Below are 22,536 nucleotides of genomic sequence, written 5' to 3'. Positions count from 1 at the left end.
GGAAGTCTGCTGCTGGAGTTCATTCACTGCAGCCTTCCATCTGTCCCCACCCACTGGGAGAAGAAAATGCAGAGACAATAGCTCGGCACCAAGTGAAATGTGTGGTGGCTTTGTGATTAGTGAATCACCGAGCTGCAGGGATTTAGACCTTCCCACGAAAAGCTTGCTCTCTAGAAGCGCCCACAGCTTCCTGGGCGCTGGAGAGGGTGAGGGGAGTCCCAGCTGGCAGGAGGCACTGGGTCTGAGCTGGCGGCAGGTGCCTTGAGCCTGGCCCTCTGTCACCCTGCCACAGCCTGCGTGCCTGGAGACAGGAATGAGTCATCAGTACCTGACGGGGTGAGCCTTCCTTCCCAAGTATTGTCCACAAGAGGCTTGTCCTGTCAATGCCCGTCTGCCCCAAGGGATCTGCTAACACACAGGGGAGGCTGAGCCAACAGTCGGGTGTCCCAGACCTGGGACATGGCCAGGGCAAGCTGCATGCAGGACCCCTGGGTCTTCAGCAGTCACATTAACACCCAGGGCAAACCACAGCCCAGGGTGAAGGCAAAAGTGACAGAGGGAAGGACAGAGGGACAGACCCTCTGGAGCAGGGAGCGCTTAACCTTTACAGCAATACCACAGACCCATTTGGCATTACAGGGACAGGCCTTGGGACCTGTTCCCAGGAGAATGTTTCCAAATGCACAGGACGAAATAAAAACATGGATGAATCCTCCAATAAGAATGTGGTGAATACCGTTCAGGAGACTTATTAGGAAAGCAGTCGTCCAGCTTCAGTTGAATTGAAGTAATAGAAGGGCTCTTAGTCTAGGGTTGGGGAGGAAGGCCCTGCAGATTCGGGAGCTTCACGGGATAGCTTTTGGGAGAATCTGTGGAATCTGATTTTTGTATGTATATTTTTATGGGGCTGGGATCCATAGAATTCATCAGAATCTCCAAGGAGTTGGCAACAATGGAAAGGTTAAGAATGAATTTAAAGAAGTTATATTTTCCACTAACACATGAATTTTTCTGACTGATTAGTTTTTTTTTAGGGGAGAGGTGTACAAAGGAACCTAAAGATAATTATGAAAATGGCTAGAAGGCCACAGGCCCTCAGACATGGGGCTGGGAGAGGTGTGGAATGATTCTAGCCTCCTACTGCTCCTGTAACAAGGCACCACAGACTCAGCGGCCCAAAACAATACACATTCATGACCTTGGACTTCAGCAGGTCCAAAGTCTCTGAAATGGATTTCACTAGATAAAATCAAGGTGTGGGCAGGACTGTGTTGTCTGGAAGCTCACAGAATCCATGTCCTGGCCTTTTCCAGCTTTTAGGAGCCACCTGCATTCCTCAGCCCCGGACCCTTCGCTTCCTCTCAAAGCTCTGACTCTGCTCTCATCTGCAAATCTCACTCTCTCTCCTCTCCTGCCCCACCTTTCATCCTCTGAGCATCCTTGTGAGCACCCTGGGTCCACCCAGACCACCCAGAACAGCCTCCCCAGGTCCTGCGCTTTGGCATATCTGAAGGATGGGCACTGCGCCATGTGCCTGCAGAGTGTCCCTAGAAATGGGCCTGCCCCTGCTCTAGCTCAGGCAAGCCCTGGGATGTCCCAACCTCGCAGGAGAAGGGAGGGTCCCTCCTGCAGGCCATGTGCATGGCCAGACATGGGGTTTCCATCTGTGGGTGCTGCAGGCAGACCCAGGGTTAGGCAAACTGGACAGCTCCTAGTTTCCACCTTGGGAGAGAAGTTTATAAATGCAAGGGAATAACCCTGACACAAAATGTGCACGTCAACCCTCTGAGTTTTGCAAAGGCCTCAAACAGAACCCTTAAGCCATAATATCATCAGCTGGCGTTTGCTGGCCATAAACAAGGAGCTCTTTGTGTGTTCATCCACCTCTGCAAATAATACCAACCCAATAAAACAAAATACCAGGAAACTGCTAAAGTGTCTAGTGGTCAAACCCCCACTTCAGAGGCGGAACTGTGACCACACGGCAAAGCTGAGGAAACACAATGGCCTCTTTGCCCTGCTGGGTCGCAGATGACAAGCGCATGTCACGTCATCTGTCACGAGGAAAACTGAACCTATGCAAATAAAAAAGGCTTTTCACCCTCATATTTAAGAGGCAAACCTTTTAAATATAAATACATACTAATAAATATTAATATAAATATAAAAAGCACAACATAACCGGGCTCCCTTGTTCCATCGAATCTTGTTGATTACTGACTTTGTAATACAAACATCATTCTGCCTTTATACGTGAGAACCTCACCGCAGCCAGCCACCACCTTAGCAGGTGGACAGTCCTGTGACAAAATGCTGGTCTTCCATCACAAACAGACTAACTGTAAACAAACTGGATCGTTTAAGACAACAAAACTCTATCATCTCAGTTCTGGAGGCCAGAAGTCTGAAAGCCAGGGGACAGCAGGGCCACGCTCACTGTGAAGGTTCCAGGGGAGGCTCCGCCCCCATCCCCTGCCGGCTTCTGCTGGTGGCCCTTGGTCCTCAGCCTGCCTCCGCATCCCTCCAATCTCAGCCTCCCTCAGCCAATGGCCTTCTTTCCCTGTGCCTATGAGCCTCTCTCCTCTTCTTATAAAGGTATTTGTCATGTTGGATTCAGGATCCACCCTCTTATAGGATGACCTCACCTCATGTCAGCTAATTACCTGCAGTGACCCTGTCTCCAAATAAGGTCACAGTCTGACCTGCTGAGAGTCAGGACTGCAGCGTAACTTTCTGAGGGAGACGTTAACACTCGGTGACCTTTTCATTAGGTGAGCCAGTCCTTCTACACCCAGCGTCCCCTGCAAACTGCCTCTCCAGTCAGCTTCCTCTCCGGCTCCCTGTGAGCCCTGAATGTATGAGGGGCGGCGTCCCACCCGTGCTGCAGGGTGCCCTTGCTGCCCTGCTCCCAGCACTCCCAGAGCCTGGCCTCCCAGCAGCCTGTTCCAAAACCACCTGACACCCCGGCTTGCCCCAGACAACTGTACTTCCCTCAGCCAGGTCTGAAGGAAGAAGAAATCCATTTTGCTCTTTCAAAGGAGCTCACAAATCACACTTGTCTACAAGCACCAGACAAGTGACAAATGGATGAAGTTGCCAGAAGGGGCCATGGATGGCCAGAGGACATACACCCCTCTACCAAATAGGCGGTCAGTTCCAGCCAGCGGTCCTAGGTGGGCATGCCAGCCCGGTGCTGTGAGTCTCCAGCTTTTTGAAAGAAATAGAACACTCCTGATTTTCCCCTGTTGGCAACCAATCCACATTTATTTTAAGCATTGTGTAGGCTGATCACACACCTCTACAGACTGCATTTGGCCTGCCCATTTGCAACTTCCGTCCTTTACTTAATGTCTCAAAATAGACTGCTCCTGTCTTCCACACTTTTGCTGCATTTCCTGTGGTTTTTCCATGTCAGAATGTTTTGTTTTTCCTCCCACTGGCCATGAATTTCCAGCCTGTGCAAGCAAGTCCCCTCATTTACTGTACCCCTCTTTTCTGGTCCACTTCTTGCCCCTGGGATTCAGCCATTCATTCTGTGAATGTGGAGTTGAGATCCTCCTATGGCTGGCACTGTTCTAGGTACGAGGACAAGCAGTGAGCCAGACAGGCAGAAAATGTGCTCAGCAGGGTTGGCCAAGGACGGCCCTTGGCAGCGGCAAGGGGGCATGTGTCACGAATGGATGAGTAGTAACAGTGGAGGCCACCTTGGGTGGGAGTCGGGGCCCGGGGCAATGGTACCCTGAGGCACATCCCCAAAGGTGGTGGAGTGGTGGGGCAGACACGGTGCCAGGCATCACGTGAGCTCCCTGCCAAGGGGGACAGACAAGATCGATAAGCACACTATAGACAGTGATGTGAGCCAGGAAGGGGGGCATGAGGCAGGGTGGTGGGTGTGTGGAATTCTACACAGTGTGGTCTGAGAAAGCCTCACCCTCAGGGCAAGTTTCGAACGCAGATTTGAAGGAAGTGAGAGGGACTGCTGAATGAGGGGCAGGGGAGCACAGCAGGTCCAGAAGCACGTGTCAAGGTCCTGAGGCAGAAGCATCCCGGCATGGCCAAGGGCCAGTGAGGAGGTCAGACAGAGGAAGTGGAGTAGGGGACACATTGTAAAGAGCTTTCTGGCTCAAAAATGATTTGGAGTTTCATCCTAAGTGAGAGGGAGCCATTGCCGGGTGTTGAGGATCACTGTGGCTGCTCTGCTGAGAACAGATCCCAGGGAGGCAGGGGAGGCACTAGGATGATCCAGGCAGGGGACGATGCTAGCTTAGACCGGGGCGGTGGCAGCGGAAGCGCTAAGAACAGTCAGATTCTGGAGACACAGACATAGACACACACACACACACTTTTTCACTATGGAAATTTCCAATGAAGTGTAATAAACCCTATGTACCCACATTACCATGTGCCCACCAGGCCCAACTGCTGTCAACTATGCTCAACCCTGCTCCATTCACACCCTCCACCCCCACATCTTAGATCAGTGGGTCTCACAATATGGTCCTCAGACAATGAGCAACAACCAGCATTAGAAACAGAAATTACTGGGCCCCACCCCAGACCTACTGAATCAGAAACTCTGAGCTTGAGACCCAGAAATCTGTTTTAACGAGTCCTCCAGGTGAAATTTACTGCCCTAGATTATTCTGGGTAAATCCCAGATTTCATATCATTTTATCTATAAATATTTCAGTAAGAATCTCTAAAAGATAAAGGTACTTTTAAAAAAATGTGACCACAATGCCATTATCACATCTAAAGAAACTTAATGATAATTTCTTAACATCATCAAATATCTGCACATATTTTGAAGGACGAACCAAAGGATCTGTGGACATATCGGATGTGGGGCCAGAGAGGAAGGATTCGAGGCTGATGTCCAACTGTCCAGCACAACTGAAAGGACGGAGCGGCCAGTACCCGTGATGGTGAAGACAGGTCAGGGTGGGGCGTCAGGAGCTTGGGTCGGACAGGCCAAGCCCGACATGCCCGCGGGTGCCCAGGTGGAGATGGCGAGGCCAGAGCCGCACCAGTCTGGAGCCCAGCAGAGCAGTCTGGCTCAAGAAGCAAACTGGGGCATCCCCAGCAAACAGAAGGTATTTAAACTCAGGAGGCTGGAGATCACCCGGGTAGTGATACTGGGGACAGTGTGTTTGTGGGGACAGGCTGGGGAGACTGGAGCATAACCAGAAGGGCACAGTGTCCTGGAAACAGAGAAGTGCTTCAAGGAGGCAAGAGTGACCAGAGAGTCCAGATGCTGCATTATGTCCTCTAACTCGAGGCCCAAGCAGTGGTCACTTTTATTAGGCAGCAATGAGCCAGGAGAAAGCAGTTTCAGTGAAGTCAAAGGCGAGGCTGGAATGGAGAGGGAGAGGGAAGGGAGCAGCAAATAGAGATGATTCTGAGGAAGTATGTGCGTGTGTGCGTGTGTGTGTGTGTGTGTGCATGTGCTCAGCAGAGAACTGGGGAGAGTCTGGAGAGGGAAGTGGGGCCAGAAGATCCTCTGAGATGGGGGCTGACACCCAGTCTGCCGGCGGGTAGAAATGATCCATCAATCAGAGAGTCAAGCTGATGGGGAGGAGCGGGAGCCGCGGAGCGGCACCCACAAGGGCAGGATCCAGTGGGAGGCCGCTTGGTTAAGGGGAGAGGACTCGGCACAGAGGTGGGGTGCAAGCCGCGTGGGGCGAGTCTTCTGACTGCTTCAGTCTCTCAGTGGGCAGGAGGGGCTGATGTCAGCTGGCGTGGGTGGGAGGAACAGAAGTAGCTGCAGACTGGCATGGATGGAGAGCGCAGCGGGGCCAGTCAGCCCGTGGGTCGTCTGCGGAGACTTCCAGCTGCACAGAGCAGGGGCTACACAGCGGTCTCTGCAGGTGAGCAGGACCCAGCCAGAGGGGGTGGGAGCGGAGGGAAAGCATGGCTGGTGAGTGACCCAGAGGGGTGGACAGTGAGGAGAGGGGTGGGGGCCAAGGGACTGTGAGGAGGTGGCAGGTTCAAGGGATCACTATCCCGGTAGGGTCAAGGTCACTGGACTTGGGGAACTGAGGAATGAGCTAAAAAGACAGAGGTGAAAGAAAGATGCAGAGGGGGAGGTCTGACACGGATGGTGGGAGGGCGCCGCTGAGCTGCAGGACACACTCGTCGGAGGAGGGAGGTTGGTGAATGGAGGCCAGGGTCTTCAGAAGGATTGACGTGGCCCCTGAGGCTGCCAAGGAGGAGGGCAAGACTCTGGATGGGAGAAAATGGAGCAGGTGCAATCACCATGGAGCCAGGTGGCGTCCTGGAGGGCAGGGGTGGCCTGGCGCCTTGGAGCGTGTGGGCAAGGGCTAAGCCAGCCACATGAGAATCTGACCTGAGGTTCACTTGCTGCTCCTGTTTCCCTGGTAACATGATAAAAGTTGTCTATGGTTACTAGACACCATGGGTCATGATAAAAATAGTCCCAAATGGTAGAAGCATCTGGATTAGAAGGAACCACAGGGAAACTGTAGTGGTGACCAGCCATGTGGACACCGTTGGAATGAGCCTCTCCTTTCAGAGTCCCTGGAAGCTCAACCACCGACCAGGATCCTGCAGGGAGCAAGGCTTCCCAGCAAGCAGCCCAGCACTGTGCCGGGTGAGACACCCCTGGGGGTCTCCCGGCGGTGATGGAGTGCAGCTGGGGGGCCGACTCCAGAGGAGGGGGACGCCCCAAGCTGCCCCACACTCAAGCTCCATTCCTGGCCCGGATCCCAAGCTTGACCTCGGCAATCTGGATGCCTAGGTGGGCCTAGGAAGACCTCCTGGCAGGTGTTGTGAGATCCCAAGTTCAGTGCTTTTATGGAGGAGGGAAGCAGAGCATCTGGAGCTGGCAAAGAGGAGCCTGGGAGACATGCATCCCGCCCCGGGGGCCAGCGGGCCAAGCAGAGTGGAAGAGAGACAGCCACCCCTTGAGAGGCCTGGAGGGGTGGCTGGCCCAAAGCAGGGCAGACTGGGCCCATGGTTCTGGCCCCCAGGACAGAGACCTGCGGGTCAAATGTCCCAGGCCTGGGGCTGCCAGTCAACACTGTAGCCAGAATCTGCTCTGCTTCTTTACAAAAGGCAGCCTGTGTTCCTGGTCAGCAGACAGCCAGTTGGATCAATAATCAAAGCAACCGCAGTGGTTCTTCCCCGAGTAATATTTTCCACAAAAACACCCCATAAGGAAATTCTAGCAAAGCCCAGCCTACGGGTCAGAAAAAAAAGTAGGTCAGTGTAATAATGCAGATGGCCCAAAGCTGAGATACCGTGTGGGGTTGTGTCCTGGTGCACAGTATTAAACCATCTTGTATTTCAGGGCCTCAAGGGGACAGAATCATCTAGATCCAGGTCAGTGTCTACTTCATGCGCTAATTCTGAACTCAGTTCATCCTGGCTTGTGCTGTTCCTTCCAGAGTTATCAGTTTGGTGCTAAAGCAGCTCTTCAGGAAGACAACAGTTTTCCTAGGGGAGACAGAGGCTGCACGAGGGTTGCTAGGAAAAAGTGGAAATCAAAACATCAGTCTGAAACAGAAGTTCAAGAACCAAGACAAAAACCAGCTGGGCAGACACCCGTCAGCCCACTAAGAAACTGCCCTCCACTGCCGACTGCCTCTCCCCCGCATCAAGAAGTCCAGGCCACACAAAAGAGCCAGTGGCGTGGGGGACATCAACAAGACATTACCTAGGCCAATGCGCTGCCTCCTGCCAAAACTGGGCAAGCATGTGCAAGCCAGGCACAGAAAATAAGAGAATAATTTATCATCTCCTGTGGCCACGGCTGGGAAGCATCTGCAGGGTAGGGGTGGGCCCCTCAGCACTCCCCTCCCGCCACTGAGATCTGCAGCAGCCACGGTGACCCCGGTGACCAGGCTGGGGGAGGAGGAAGCCAGCTCCTCGGAAAGGAGGGCTTGAGAGCAGGGCTGGACACGGAGGCTGTAGAGTTGAGTCTTTCCTGGAAAATCAGGAATCTAGGCCTTAGAACACTGACATCATGCTGAATATGCAGCTGACAGAGCCACGGAATGGGGCCTGATCACTGGTTCCTTATACCTTAGGTCAGTACAGTATGAGGAGGGTCCTCTCCCAACAAGGAACAAGAATGATGCATAAAAATATCTGCTTCTCCAACCTAAGTGTCCATCAGTAGATGAATGGATAAAGAAGATGTGGTACATATACACAATGGAATATTATTCAGCCATAAGAAGAAAACAAATCCTACCATTTGCAGCAACATGGATGGAGCTAGAGGGTATTATGCTCAGTGAAATAAGCCAGGCGGAGAAAGACAAGTATCAAATGATTTCACTCATATGTGGAGTATAGGAACAAAGGAAAACTGAAGGAACAAAACAGCAGCAGAATCACAGAACCTAATAATGGACTAACAGTTACCAAAGGGAAAGGGACTGGGGAGGATGGGTGGGAAGGGAGGGATAAGGGCGGGGAAAAAGAAAGGGGGCCTTACGATTAGCATGTATAATGCGTGGGGGGCACGGGGAGGGCTGCACAACACAGAGAAGACAAGTAGTGATTCTACAGCATCTTACTATGCAGATGGACAGTGACTGTGAAGGGGTATGTGGGGGGGACTTGGTGAAGGGGGGAGTCTAGTAAACAGAATGTTCTTCATGTAGATTAATGATACCAAAATAAATAAAAAATAAAAAAAAGAAGGAAATACCATTTGACCAAGGAATTCCACTTCTAGGAATTTACCCTAAGAATGCAGCACTCCAGTTTGAAAAAGACAGATGCACCCCTATGTTTATCGCAGCACTATTTACAATAGCCAAGATATGGAAGCAACCTAAATGTCCATCAGTAGATGAATGGATAAAGAAGATGTGGTACATATACACAATGGAATATTACTCAGCCGTAAGAAAAAAACAGATCCTACCATTCGCAACAACATGGATGGAGCTAGAGGGTATTATGCTCAGTGAAATAAGCCAGGCAGAGAAAGACAAGTACCAAATGATTTCACTCATATGTGGAGTATAAGAACAAAAGAAAACTGAAGGAACAAAACAGCAGCAGAAGCACAGAACCCAAGAATGGACTAACAGTTACCAAAGGGAAAGGGACTGGGGAGGATGGGTGGGAAGGGAGGGACAAGAGTATGGAAAAAGAAAGGGGGCATTACAATTAGCATGTATAATACGGGGGGGGGGGGCATGGGGAAGGCTGTGCAACACAGAGAAGATAAGTAGTGATTCTACAGCATCTTACTATGCTGGACAGTGACTGTAAATGGGGTTTGTGGGGGGGACTTGGTGATGGGGGAAGTCTAGTAACATAATGTTCCTCATGTAACTGTAGATTAATGATACCAAAATAAAAAAAAACTTGCATTTCTGAAATAAGCATCAATTAATCAAGACATAAAAAAAAATACCTGCTTCTCTACAAAATGTGCATGTTCTCAGTAGACATGGGGGCAGGGGCAAGACTCTTGGGGCACTGTTCATGGCCTGACCACAGATCCCACTTCCAGCTTCAGGCTCTCCCCTTCTCCCAAGGGGCTCCTCCTGGAGCAAGTCCTCACGTGTCACTTCCTCATGCAACAAGCCCGTGGTCGGTCTGCTTCCTGTGACCAACAAGTCAGGTCCCTGGCTGTGGGGGCGTACACTCTCAGCTATGTTTCCAGCTTCTCCACTTCAGCCAGATCAGTTCCTCTGTGTCCCCCCCTCGTCTTCTGCACCAATCATCCCTCCACCTGAACACCCCTCTCGGCCCTGCTACAAATACCCCTCAGTGCCTCCTCCCTCCTCCTATGGTCCTACACACACACAAACACATTTAGAAGCCATGTAGTGTGAGCCATATATATCTTCTTATGCTACATGAGATGCAGGGAGGGAGCCACAGAGAAGGGGAAAGCTACGCCCTCTCACACTTCAGTTAAATCTCTCACCAAGGATGCTGCCTGCCTGCTGCCCGCCAGGTGTTGCTCTAGGCACTGGGGTAAACAGCGGCGAGGAAGGCACATGACCAGGAGAAGCAGCATCCATCACTAGAGGAAGGTGTGATCGCCCGGGTGACGCTGTGCATGGAGGGCTGAGATATGCGGGGACTGCACGGGGCACATCTCTGGGGACCTTGCTGAAGGGCTTCAGAGGAGTGGTGGGTACCAAGCCTGGTGTCCAGGCAGGATGGGAGAAGGGAGGGCAGAGACAGCCTGCGTGGACAAGCCCTCCACACGGGGTGATGGAGAAAGAAGCGGATGTCAGGTCAAGAGAGGATTTCTTAACATGAAAGATGACAGTCTGCTGGTTTAACAGTGGAAATGACCTAGCTAGGAAGGAAAGGGGGAAACTGGGAGCTATGTCTTCAACGTGAGGGGACAGGACCCACAGGCACGATGGAAGAGCAGGGGCACAGAGGTCATCCACTGAGAACAGGGGGTGCATGCTGGCACAGAGCAAGCAGATTAGGTCATTGGGTTTATATAAGTTCTCTTTTTAATTCCTCTCACTTCCCCAGTGAAATAGGAAGCAAAACCATTAGCTGACAGGGACAAGGCGTTGAAGGCTTGAGATGTGAAATAGTCACCTCTGAGAGCAGAAGAGAAATCTGACAAGGAAAATGAAATAAAATTTACCGAACTACACTGAAAATGCTTTATGAAGCTGCCACGAGCTCACCTGGGATGAGGACAGGAGCAGCGCTGGAGGAACCCGTCGGGCCCGGGGCCCAGCTCTCCAGTGAAGGGAGAGAACAGCCAGGAGGGATTTCAGATTTCAGCAAGGAGGTGCGTTCTTCCTCAGGAGCGGCCTTTCTAAGGAGCAAGAAGGAACCCGGCCTGGGAGCAGCGGTGGGGGACAAGGCCACCTCCAGCAAGGCCCAGTTTGGGGGAGGGCATGAGAGTGAGGCAGTGTTTCTAAGAAAAGGCTGCCAATCTGAAGACATGTATCGAGGACAAGACACAGACCAAGAATGAATTGCTACTCTATATTTTAGTCCAGAAAACAGGCCATAATTAATTTCTCAAGTTTCTTGGCTTTTTGTTTTTTGGTGAGAAAATAATTGCTGGAGATCTGTTTAGGCCAGTCTGGTCACCCGTTGGGGGCTCACAGACTGCCACGGAGCCGCAGCAGGTGCTGATTCCTGGCAACGGGCAGCCAGGCCCGGGAGAGGTGAAGGGATCAGACACGTTGATTTGCTTTCTTGGTCGCGACCCCACCCACCAGTAGCATGTGGGGTGCACTGTGACTAGTTTGGCCTCTTCTCCATATGTGTCTGCTAAGTCAACACGCTGGCTGATTCACCAAGACCCCACCCACCATCAGGGAAAACATTCGCACTATTTTTACAAAAGGGCGGAAGAAACCTTCTCAAAGGACTCGTACCACCATTTCACTGGTTTAGAAACTACCTCCTTCAACTTCTGTCTGGCCAAAGGCCTTCTGTGCAGGGAATTAGCTTCAGCCTTGGAAATAGAAATGTCTGCAACCAGGGCAGACCTGCCTTAGAATCGTATCACTTCCCAGCATGGACGCCCCAGCTGCATCCCCAGGAGCACTGGCGTACCTCAAGGTGTTGGTGGGAGCTATATGAACAATAGGCCACTGTGCTTGGGGAACACCGGGCTAGCTGAGCAGGTGTATTTACTGCAGGGCCTGGCAATCCTTCCTGTGCTAACTCCAGCTGCGAGGAGCCACGGCCAGACTCCCGCAGGGAAATCCTTCTGTTCCAGGAGCCTCTCTCTGGGGAACCTTGCCTTTCAAAATGAATACCTGGCTGCTTCTGATGCCTGTTCCATACTCCTTCCCAGGAGCCTATGTTGTGGTCCCCAATCTGGCCTTTTTGGACAGGATGCCAGACCTACAGCCTGCCCAGACCCCTGCATGGCAGCCCCGCCTACCTCCTGCCACTCCTGCGGGGCCGGGGGTGGGGGGTGGGGTGGGGGTTGATCTGGAGTGGAGTGCACTGCGCCTCCCAGGGCCTCTGCGCCTGAATCACGGGAGGGAGACACAGAGCAGCGGAGAGAGGCAGCCCTCATCCACAGGCCCATCAAAGCACAAGACAGAGGCAGCGGTGCCAGCTCCATTGCCTGGGCCATTTGTATTTTTCCTTTTGAGACTCACTCAGTATATCCTTGGTCTATTTTTCTGTTGAACTATTTGTCCTTCTTCTTTGTGATCTATAGGCACTGTTTTATATATGATAACTATCAATCTTCAACCCTTTTCTATGTTGCAAAGGTTGCACATAGTTTCTTTCCAGGCTGTTGTCTTTCAACTGTATTTATGGACATTTGATATACTACTATGTAGTCAAATCCATCAGTCTGACACGGGGTGAAGGCAGGGCGGGGGTCCGAGGGAGCTGGCTGCCCACACTCTATGTCCAGATCTCACACTGGTTACGGAGGTGTGTGGCCTGTGAAAATTCATGGAGCTGTACACTTAGGATTTGTTCATTTTTCTATATGTTATACTATAACAATAAATATTTTTTAAATCAGGTTTTTTCCTTTATGACTTCTGAGTTTCATGCTTTACTTTGAAAGGCTTTCTATAGCATAAAATTGTGAGAGTTTCTCCTATATTTTCTCCTAATACTTTAAAAGTTGGATTTCTTTACATTTAACCTCAACTATCTCTGAAATGTATTTTAATATATGATACAACGTAGGACTCCAACATAATTAGCATTGGCATAGGCCAACTGAAACCTTTTTTCCCTTCTGGATGAGAACTGGACATTGAACTCTCTAGCTCTGATACCCTGGGAATCCCATTAAGGTAAAACATCAGCTTTGTTACCAGATGACACTGCCCATGGTAGAAATGACCTTAACTGACAAACTGTTTCTGGATTGGAAAGAGCCATTAATGAATTATAAATCACCAGTGGGGATGCCAGGCTTGGGGCTCAGGTGAACCCTGGAATCTATAGCTGGGGGTTTATAAGGGATGCTGGGTGATGGGGACACAAGTCTTTTGGTTGGGGGAGAAGCTAGTTACTAGATGGACGGCAGTGTGAGCATACCTTCATGACTTGCTGCAAAGACCACCCCTCCCCAGGAGAGGGACAGCAGGCACTGTCCTGTGGGCTAGCTGAGGCTCCCACCCGTGTCCTTCCTGACCAGGTGGCCGAGGGAACCTGGTCTGAGTATCTGGCCGAATAAAGGAAGCACTCCACTGGGCACTGAGCTGGTCAACTGCGCCAACACCATTTATCGAGTGTCCACCTTTTCCCCGGCTGGTTTGAATAGTCACCTTTATAATGAACTGAATTCCTCTATTTGCGTGAGTCTGTTCCGAGACCTCTCCTCTGCTCTGTTGACCTTTTCCTATTCTGCTACCTATTATGGCTTTCTAGTAGACCGAGTCTGTCCTCACGGATTCTGCCAAAGCCTTCTTGGCTGTTTTGGGTGCTCTGCCCTCGTTCCTCAGTCTTTCCCGGGCCTCTCCGCACCCAGCAGTGCCGAACAAGACAGACAACGTCCCTTGTGTTAGGCTCCTGGGGCTGGTAACAACGTACCGCAAACGGGGGGGGGGGGCTTCCAACAACTGCACTTTGTTCTCTCACAGTCTAGAGACCAAACCCCAGGTGGGTGGGGCTGTGCTCTCCAAAGACTCTAGTGGGGGATCCCTCCCTGCCTCTTGCAGCCCCTCGAGGTCCCAGGTGTTGCCTGGCTGGGGGCAGCATCACGCCAGTTTTCACCTCCATCTTCACAAACCGTCTTCCCTCTCTGTGTGTCTGTGCCTTCACGTGACACTCTCTTCTCCGTGTGTATCTCTGTGTCTCCTCTTGTAAGGATGAGAAGAGCCCACTCTACTCCAGTGTGAACTCATCTTAATTTACATCTTAATTCTGGCTGCAAAGACCCTATTTCCAAAGACGGTCCCATTCCCTTGCCAGGGGTTAGGTCTTGCACGTATCTTTTGGAGGACAAAGCACAGGGCCCAACATCCTGCCCCCACAGAGCCTGCATTCTTACTGCCAACAACAGGCCATGTGCATGCAAGCAAAGAAATAAGCTGGTTTTGGTGATAAGTGCCGGGAAGAAAAGAAAACAGGTGATGGAACAGAGACAGCTGAGGTGTGGAAGCCATGGGCTCATTCTGCCAGTGTGTTCAGGAAAGCCTCGCCCAAGTCACTGTGTTAGCCCTGAATGGGGAGGCGGCAGCCCAGCAGAGCACTGTGGCAGAAGTCATAGCAGGTGCAAAGGTGCTGGGGCAGGGACCAGTCAGGGCTGGTTGAGGGGAGTAAGCCGGGGAAGTGGCAGGAGATGAGGCTGGAGAAAGAGCCAGAGCAGAGGACAGCAGCATCTCAGGCTTAATCAGGCTGCTGTGCAGGGGCGGGGTGCCCAGGGAGTGGCGACCACCAGGTGGAGTGAGAGAGGGCACTGGGTAGGTGAGCCAGAGAGGGGACTGGCAGGATTCAGACATAGTCTGGCCAAGCCGGCAGATTGGATGAGGTGAGGAAAACAGTGGGGTGGGGACGACTCAGGTTTTTGTCCTGAGCATCTGTACCGTCCCTGCAGGGATGCCATGAACCAAAGTGGGAGGAGTGAGATGAGAATAAGTTTAAAGATGGGAGGGTCCCAGATACACTTTAAAACCAGCCTGCTACACTTTACATTGAAGTCCTGTTGGAATTTAACTGGATTTTACTCACAGATAAGTGGATTTACAGATGAACTAGAGGACTAACATCTTTACAATGTTGGTGTTCCCAGCCCAAGAATACACTGTATCTTTCCAAGTATGTGGCACTTCAGTGCAGTTTAGTGCCTTTCTTCTTGACGGCCTTACATATTTTATTATTCTCAAAAACTATTGTCACTGGGAGCGGAATCTGTTTTTCCCTCTTGCATCCTCTAATTGACTAATGATGGAATATGGAAAAGCCATCAGTGTTTACCCTGCTGAGCTTGAAAAGCAGCCAGCTTATTCACTCACTAAGTCTAATGAACCACAACATTTCTCCCAGCTGCAACATTTACCCACATTTTCCCAGTCACATTTCACCTGTTTTCCCCCCCTCCCCTTGTGCACCTGTGTGCATGTGTCCCATCCATCTATCTCCCGGAACCCTGCCAAACAAATCCCAGACACGATATTTTGCTAACAGATACTTTAGGATCTGTCTCCTGGGTTTTCTAAGTGTACAGTCTCATCATCTGCACCCAAAAGGCTGGAGTGTGTTGAGGAAAGAAGACAGAAGCTACAAAACTCAGGCCTTCCTAGAAGGCCCAGGAGAAAGTGGTAGCAAACTGAAGTCACAAAGGCCATCTTGGTAAGCTCATCAACTTTTCTGGTGGGATCACTCCTCAAGTCTTCATTCTGGGTCGATTTTCTCTTTTAAGACAAAATTCTAATTAGCTTGGTAACCTAGTTTTTCTAATAGCAAACTGAATTAGAAACATAAAAGGGGGAGGAATCTGCCAAAGGCAGACCGTTCCCCACAAAATCCCCAAGTCTGGAGCCATTTGTATGTAGGCAACGGAATGTCATTATCATTTTTCACTTCATATATGTGGTCATATGTAATTCAGGCCTACCTTGAAGGGGTAAGGTACAAATACAGGTCCCACAGTTTATTACAAATGTAACACTTTCACACAAGTTAGAAGAAGGCCTTTCCCAGTCCATCTCAAGCCCATATGGTACCTTTCTGTAAATTTAGAAAAGCGGGTCCCCTCTGGACAGATTCCAACACACACACTCACAGCGTGGAAAGCAGGGGTGGCGGGGGAGGGACTGGGAGCTCAGCTGCCCACCCTGACCCAAGCTAGAACCTAGCACCAAGGCCTGGACCTTTCCATGTTCCCAGCTCAGGCTACTGGGGACCTCTGAACTGTGTTCATAACCTCCTAATGGAAATCGTATCTCTTCCTCTGTCAACAAACAGCAAAACTTAAAGTAATAACAATAATAAAGTTGTGCTACTTCTGGAAAAATCAATTTATACTACCAGGTAAAATTTCTCAGTCCTCACCCCAAAATACTGTTTATATAGTGAGTTTGGTGAAACAGGGAAGTCGCCCTCTGAAATGAAAAACATAAGATTCTGTTCGTCCACTCTAGAGACATAAAATTTCAACATGGAATTTCATTCTTGCAGCTCCATTTCTGGCCCTCGCATGTCACCCCTGCAGAAGCGGTCTGACCACGGCTCCTCCCTTCCGGGTTCTCAGGCTCCTCCCCCCTGGCCCATAGGCTCCTCCCCTCCCAGTGTCCTGGTTAAAAGAGAAGCAGATACCACTGTCCAGATGGACCCCATTACAAGGGCCTGGCTCAGTTATTTCCAACCCGCATTTTCCAATATTTCATGTTTTATCCACACCATTTAAATAAAAACAAACAAGCCCATGCTGAAACATGCCCTGATGTGTGTGTCCCTATTCTGCTGTGTCAGAGCACACGGACTGCCACACACCTGACAACATTCTGTCACTCCTCTCTGCCAGCTGCATCCATTATAACCCCACCAGACCCCAGGTTTGCTTAATCAGGAAGCAGGAGCTGGAGAGAAGGGAGCTGCCTTCTTTGCCAAAGAGTTTTTCCAACATACAATATTTATCAGCTACGGATCAGATCCACAGGGAAGCTCAGTGCATATACCATCTAACCAGGAAAAACAGACAGATGAAACAATTCCACACAGCCCACACATTCCCAGACACGCAGACTTCCCCTCCAGTCCAGATTATCACAGAGGAATGTCACTCAGTGTGATGAAAAGGTCTGACTTTCAGAATGTCAGCAGATATTTATAAGAATCTGCTAAACGTGCTACTGAATTAGCATAGTTTAGGATATTTTAGTAAATACCTTATTTTGTGTTCCTAATTTAAGCTTAAATTGCTTTTGCTTTAAAATTTTCTTTTGCTGATTATAGGAAAGGGGCAGAATCAAGGAAAGAATCTCATGAACTTTAATTCATAAGTTTCCCATATAAAATGTAGAGCATCAGATTCCTAGGTTGAACTCAGGCATAGACCTGAGCCATTTTAGATTTTACATGGGCAGATCATTTCTCTTAAGGTTGAAATTTCTGACTACTTTATAATTTTAACTAGATGTGTAAAGTAAGGGTGTTGCTTATTTGCTTATGCTTACTTAGTATTTAGCTTTTTTTTTTTTTTTTTAAACCCGTGGAACCTCAGAGTAGGAAAGGTAATATAGGCTGTTACTGGTTTGTTTTCAGATTAGGATTCTGAGGCCTGCAGGGATTAGCTTAATTCCCTCAGGTAAGGAATCATCTGAGGAGCTGGGGATAGAAGTCAAACAGGTGAAGGGTTTGGTGGAGGTATCACTAGAATATTCTAGAGTCAGACCTGAGGAAAGGGAAGTAGTTTGCTTTTTTCTGAGTAGAGATCACTACCACCAACAGCAATAACTCTATACAGACTGAATACAAAAAGGCAGCCAGCCAGCAGAGATGAGAGCGTGCATCATGCTCACCTGAAATCTGGCTGTTTTCCTAGATCTTGTCAGGTGACTGGACTATCCCAGGCCTGCGCAGGGTCTCAGCATCAGCTGAGGACACCCTGCCTTCCCCAGCTCACCCCCAATATCCCACATCAACAGTGCAACTAGGAGAGCATTTGCTGGCCCAAGTTCTGTTCTGGGAGACCTCACACTGCTCGAAAGGGGACGGGGCAGTCCCTCTCCACTTCTCAGCACGTTTGCCCTCAGCATGCCTCCTCACCAAGGAGCCAAAGCCCAGAATATGAAGCCCTTGTTTTCAGGGGGCATACGGGCTCCCTGAGGCACCCAAGAGTCAGAGCACAGCAGCAGGTCGTCAGGCTGGACAGGGGTTCCAGGAGGTGGCTCCGCCACATCCCAGCCCCAGGGAAGGGAGGAGTAGGCTGGACGTGGGCACAGATGCCGGGTCAGAATGAAGTACCAAATCCCGTGGTATTGCAGAAGCCTCTCCGGATGAGTCCCACATCCCACAAAACGGCCTAAAAGTTAAGTTCCAACTTTCATGTTTGCTTTGGAATCAGACTTTGGAATCGCTCCCAGGACCTGGGCCACGGGAAGGAGCTGCCCTGCGTGCCCTCCAAAGCTAATATACTCAGAGTGGATCCTCCCACCAGAGTCGTTTTCTGAACCAGGAAGCTTTACAAGCAAATGGCAACCTGCCAGCTTCATAGGGCACGAGTGCAGATGGCGACCCAGCACAGAACAGGCCATGCATCTAGCCCTCCCGGCCCAGCCTCTGCAAAGCACCAGGCCCACAACAGGCACCCAGTGCCCACCTTGGGTGCAAAGCACAGTTCTGTCCAGCCACTTGGCAGTGCTGCCCCAGCCCCCCTAGAACAGGCAAAGAGAGGACAGGAAGATACGTTTCTGCAGAGCGCCCAGGAACCTCCTGCCTTCAACAAGGAGGAGCTCTGTGGGAAGTCACCAGTCCAACGTATCATCTGTGAGGCAGCCCTGACATTCAGAAGCATGTCCTCGGGGAGCCTGGGGTCTCACTGCTGCCTCTGTGCTGAGAAACCTAGCACTTTCTTTACAGCCCTGGGTCCTACTCAGGCTCTGTTCTAGGTGCCAGAGGGACCCACACCGAAGGGTAAGATGCAGCCAAGCCTCAGCTCTGCGGAGCCCAGGACTGTTCTGTGCCGTCCTGAGGGTGGCCCTGGGCCTGCCTGCACAGAGTCCCTCATCCACCAGCGCGTGGGTAACTGTCTGCAGCAACCGCTGCCTGGAAATGCTGGCACGGCCGTGGGGCCTTTGCTTCCAAGCCTTCAGCTTGGTCAGGTGCAGACCTCATCTGCCTGCTCTGACTGTTCTTATTTTCCCCTCAAGGTGGGCTGGCCACCCCACCCCCGCACTTCCTGGAACACTTAGGGACACCAATCTAATTCCCAAATCTGAGCCTGGTGCACTTTCCCAGAGCTTTAGGGACATTTCAAGTGGAAGAAGAAAAACCAGAAAATAATCCCCTTCCTCAAGTGGAAAGTTGCCTACTCCGGCAACAGAAACTGAGAAGTCCAAAATCACGAAGGGGAACCAGGGTACCCAGGGAGCTCCCCAGGGGAAAGGCCCAGAATGACTCCAGTGCCCAGAGCAGGCCTGCCCAAGCCTGTGTGCCAGGGCACCAGTGGAGCCCTGCGCCCCTCAGGCCCAACTATTTTGAAGTTTTAAATCAAGCTAACAAACCGTTAAACAAAATATGTTCTGTCCTCTTCGCTTGAGAAGCACACCTCCGTGGCCAAGCTCAAAGGCCGGTTGAGAATGTGGCCAGTGGGGGAGACATGGTACTCGGCCTCCTTCTCTCTCCACCACCACCCCCTTCTCTTGGCTTCCCACCACCCGGCTGGAGTCCTCAGGCACACACCTGAGGACACCCCGGCCAGCGTGTGTCTGGTTCCACCTGCACCATGCGCCCTTGTTGCAGCCCCTTCCCTGGGGCCTGTAGAGGACACCCACTGTGCAGTCTGTCAGGGGCCCTGGGAAGAGATCGGAGCAGGACAGAAGCAGACTGGGCACCATGTGTGTAGGAGAGTCTGGGGTCCCAAGAGGGGGCACCAACGGCAGGCTGACATGGCCCCATGGCCCAATTCCTCATTCTAGTGAGAGGCACAGGGCCAGGTGTCCTCTGGCCACTGCCTAGGGACAGTGCTACCAATGGACTCATCCCAAGATAGGGACACCCTGCACTTCCAGGCTGTAGTTTACCCTTCCCATGTGATCCCTCTGCTTTTCAAAATATATCTTGGCCAGAATCTCAGAATCAACTCACACTACCATTTTTCTGTTGTTGGTCACATTTAAGTCCATCAAGTAAATTTTGAACTTACACAAACACACACAAATGCCAGACAGAACAAAAAGAAAGTCATAAATTAAAATCTTGCTCAGCATTGAACCTGCTAAATTTCAGGAGATTCATTTTTCATGAAAAATATGGGGACAGGTGACACAGAATTGAAATATGTTAACTACCAAGTGAGTGACGGGTACAGAGGATTCATTTTTTCCTCCCACTCTTATGTACATTTGAAAAATTTCACAACTAAAGGTTAAAGGAAAAGGTTTTGAGCCGCACAGCCCACAAAAGGAGCCTGGCAACCTTTGAAATCATATTCCTCCCAGTGATGTACTAAACGGACAGGTGGATGCACCTCTCATGCACTGTCCATTTTTGTAAATATAATGCTGAGCAAACCCGCAGTGAGACAGTATCATGCAGGAGCCACAGAGGCCACCTGGCTGCTGTGGCCCCAGGCTGCTACCCAGGTTTCCCAAGTCAGGAGCCTGGAGCCCCGACCTGGCCCCACCTGGACTTGTATCTTTACTACCAGAATTGATAAAAAGGCTGCTCATTGATTCTCTCAGATGTTCTTAAGCAGGTTAAACTTCAAGTCAATGACCAGATAAATTCGGGACACAAAACCAGAGAAAGTGACCAAGGCAGTTTGTCAGACAAAGCCTGCTTGGCCCTGTGGCCATTTCTCCAAATCAAACAAAGCAGGCACTGTGGCCTCTACGTAAACATAGCAGCTGGGAGAATCCAGGCCTGGTGTTTACATGGAACCTTTGCCCCAGAAGCTTAAAGTAATTGAGGAAGACTCATTAATTAACTCAGTTAAGTCTCCCAAGCCTCTTCACACTCAGCCCGCACCATTTGCAATAACAAGTGTGGCCAGGAGAGAGAGACAGGGCAGCTCCCACTCATAAACACATGCGCACACACACGGATGCACGCAGGCCGGCCTTCCTGGGGCTGCTGGGGGGACACTGAACTCTGGAGCACTGGTGCTCACTCTGAAAATGGAGAAAATGCACGAACATCAGGCATATTCCCTTTCATCCGGTCCACACTTAGTCTAAAAGAGACAAAGGGCAAGACCCAAGGTGCATACAGGAGATAATCTGTGTGCTAATTTGGGATTGTGGACCAAGGGGAATTGTTACCTGCTATGGCCTTTCCCTGTACTAGAGAAGCCTCCTACTACTTAATCAGGTCACCAAGAAAACCTTATAAAAACCTTTGAACTTGGTGCCAATATGTTGGCTTTTCTGCCTCTGAAATTCCTGCTCCCATGGATCCACAGTAAAGACAGACTCTCAACCCAATTATTTTAGAAGCAGGGATTTGGAGGTCTTCCTTCAGCAACCCTCCTGCCAGCAGGCTGGAGGGCCTGGTGTGAAGACGATCTTCAGAGTCATGTTGGAACAAAAGGACTGGACACAACAATTAACCAACCAAGGAGAATCGGTTTTTCCTACACTCACAACCCCATCAAGCCCCTGCCTGTCTCTGAGCACTGCCTGAAAACTTCAGGCAGTGGTGAGCCCCTCCTGGCGAGAAGCCTTTTCAAGTTAGGATCCTTGTGGGGTAAAATGTGCCCCGAAGGGCTCTCCCGCTGTTCCCTGTCAAAGCAGCTGCCGAGCATCTGCCACAGAGCTGGACAGCATTTAGGACTGCTCAGTGGCCAGGGAGAAACCACTAGCACAAGGGCCTAAACCCTCCACTTAAGTCTCCTGGCCTCTCATTCCTCGTTGGGGAGACATCACAGGAAACCACACCGAGGTGAAAAGGAAGCTGCCTCCAATCTTGAACCTCATGGAAAGGGTGAATGGTCGGGATTCGGCCTCCAGCAGTGCCAGCTGCCACAGACGTACCGCCCCCCACAAGAGGAGAGTGGAACCTTTTGGGAAAAAGTGAGAGCACTCTCACCTTGTCAAGGACAGGAAGGCTAGCCCCCTGGAGCACAGATGGGAATTTCAGCATCAGAGTCGTTATAGCCAACTATGGAGTGTTTAGGATACTTGAAAAGTTTGAAACCACAATGTCCTAGTAATAGAAGGTGCTCACAGTTCGTCTCTGGGCCAGCAATGCCACCAAATGCTACAGCTGCTTTTTAAAAATGGTTTCACTTAATAATTTAAGAAAAACAGACTTCAAAAATGCAGCATTCAATTTAGCAGTGACTCCCTTATACAGAATTTTATTGTTGTTAACAACCATTTGATCAATAAATATGAGAGATGCCCTCTCAAAAAAAAAAATGCAGCATTCAGCCCAAGGTCTACTGAAAAATGAATGTTAGGTTAAGTGACAAATGTGGACTGCATGTGAGTTGGGGACAAGCCGAGTCCTTTCATTACACCCCCTGCTCTAGAATCCGGCGTGCTGTAATCACCAAAGTAAAGTACATGCACCTCAGCACATACTTAACTTTCAAATGGAAAATATGCTTTATATTACCTTTATTAATCATTTTTCAAGTCCTCACTTTTGAAAAACAGCCGTTTTCTCCAAGTGGCTTCAAAAGAACTCTTAAGTGTGCATAAACTCTTTAATGATGTTGTAATCCAACTGAATGAAAGATGTTTTAGTCTCTTTGATGAAGCAGTACCATGACATTATCAGCTCATTCATCTCAGCTCAGATAAATGTGGTATGAAGCAGACATCTAAAATGGAATGGAAATTTCTGTGGTTTTAAGACCTTAGCAAATGACCAAACTTGGACTTTTTGAGACGGAGCACAAATCGGAATAATCTGATAATAGTTTAATCCATGACTTGCTGCACATTTCTGGTGCTGACAATACTGGACATT

At 50.2% G+C, this 22,536-nt stretch overlaps 1 protein-coding gene across 12 annotated transcripts in view; it reads right to left on the bottom strand.

Annotated features, from left to right (window-relative positions):
- Window positions 1-22,536, bottom strand: part of SYNJ2 (synaptojanin 2) — a 97,484-nt gene that overhangs the window by 73,316 nt on the left and 1,632 nt on the right. Inside the window, exon 2 of one of the 12 annotated variants that reach the window (XM_073219826.1) lies at window positions 22,180-22,387. The exons of the other annotated variants lie outside the window; for them this stretch is intronic. Coding sequence (XP_073075927.1) covers window positions 22,180-22,192 — 13 coding nt within the window. The 5' untranslated portion in view covers window positions 22,193-22,387. The remainder of the gene's footprint in view (window positions 1-22,179; window positions 22,388-22,536) is intronic. 12 annotated transcript variants of the gene reach the window in all.

Source organism: Manis javanica, chromosome 13, assembly GCF_040802235.1.
Source record: "Manis javanica isolate MJ-LG chromosome 13, MJ_LKY, whole genome shotgun sequence".
In the NCBI taxonomy this organism is placed as follows: Eukaryota; Metazoa; Chordata; class Mammalia; order Pholidota; family Manidae; genus Manis; species Manis javanica.
The sequence above is the reverse complement of the archived record's forward strand: the minus strand, read 5'-3'. Positions and strand labels throughout refer to the sequence as shown.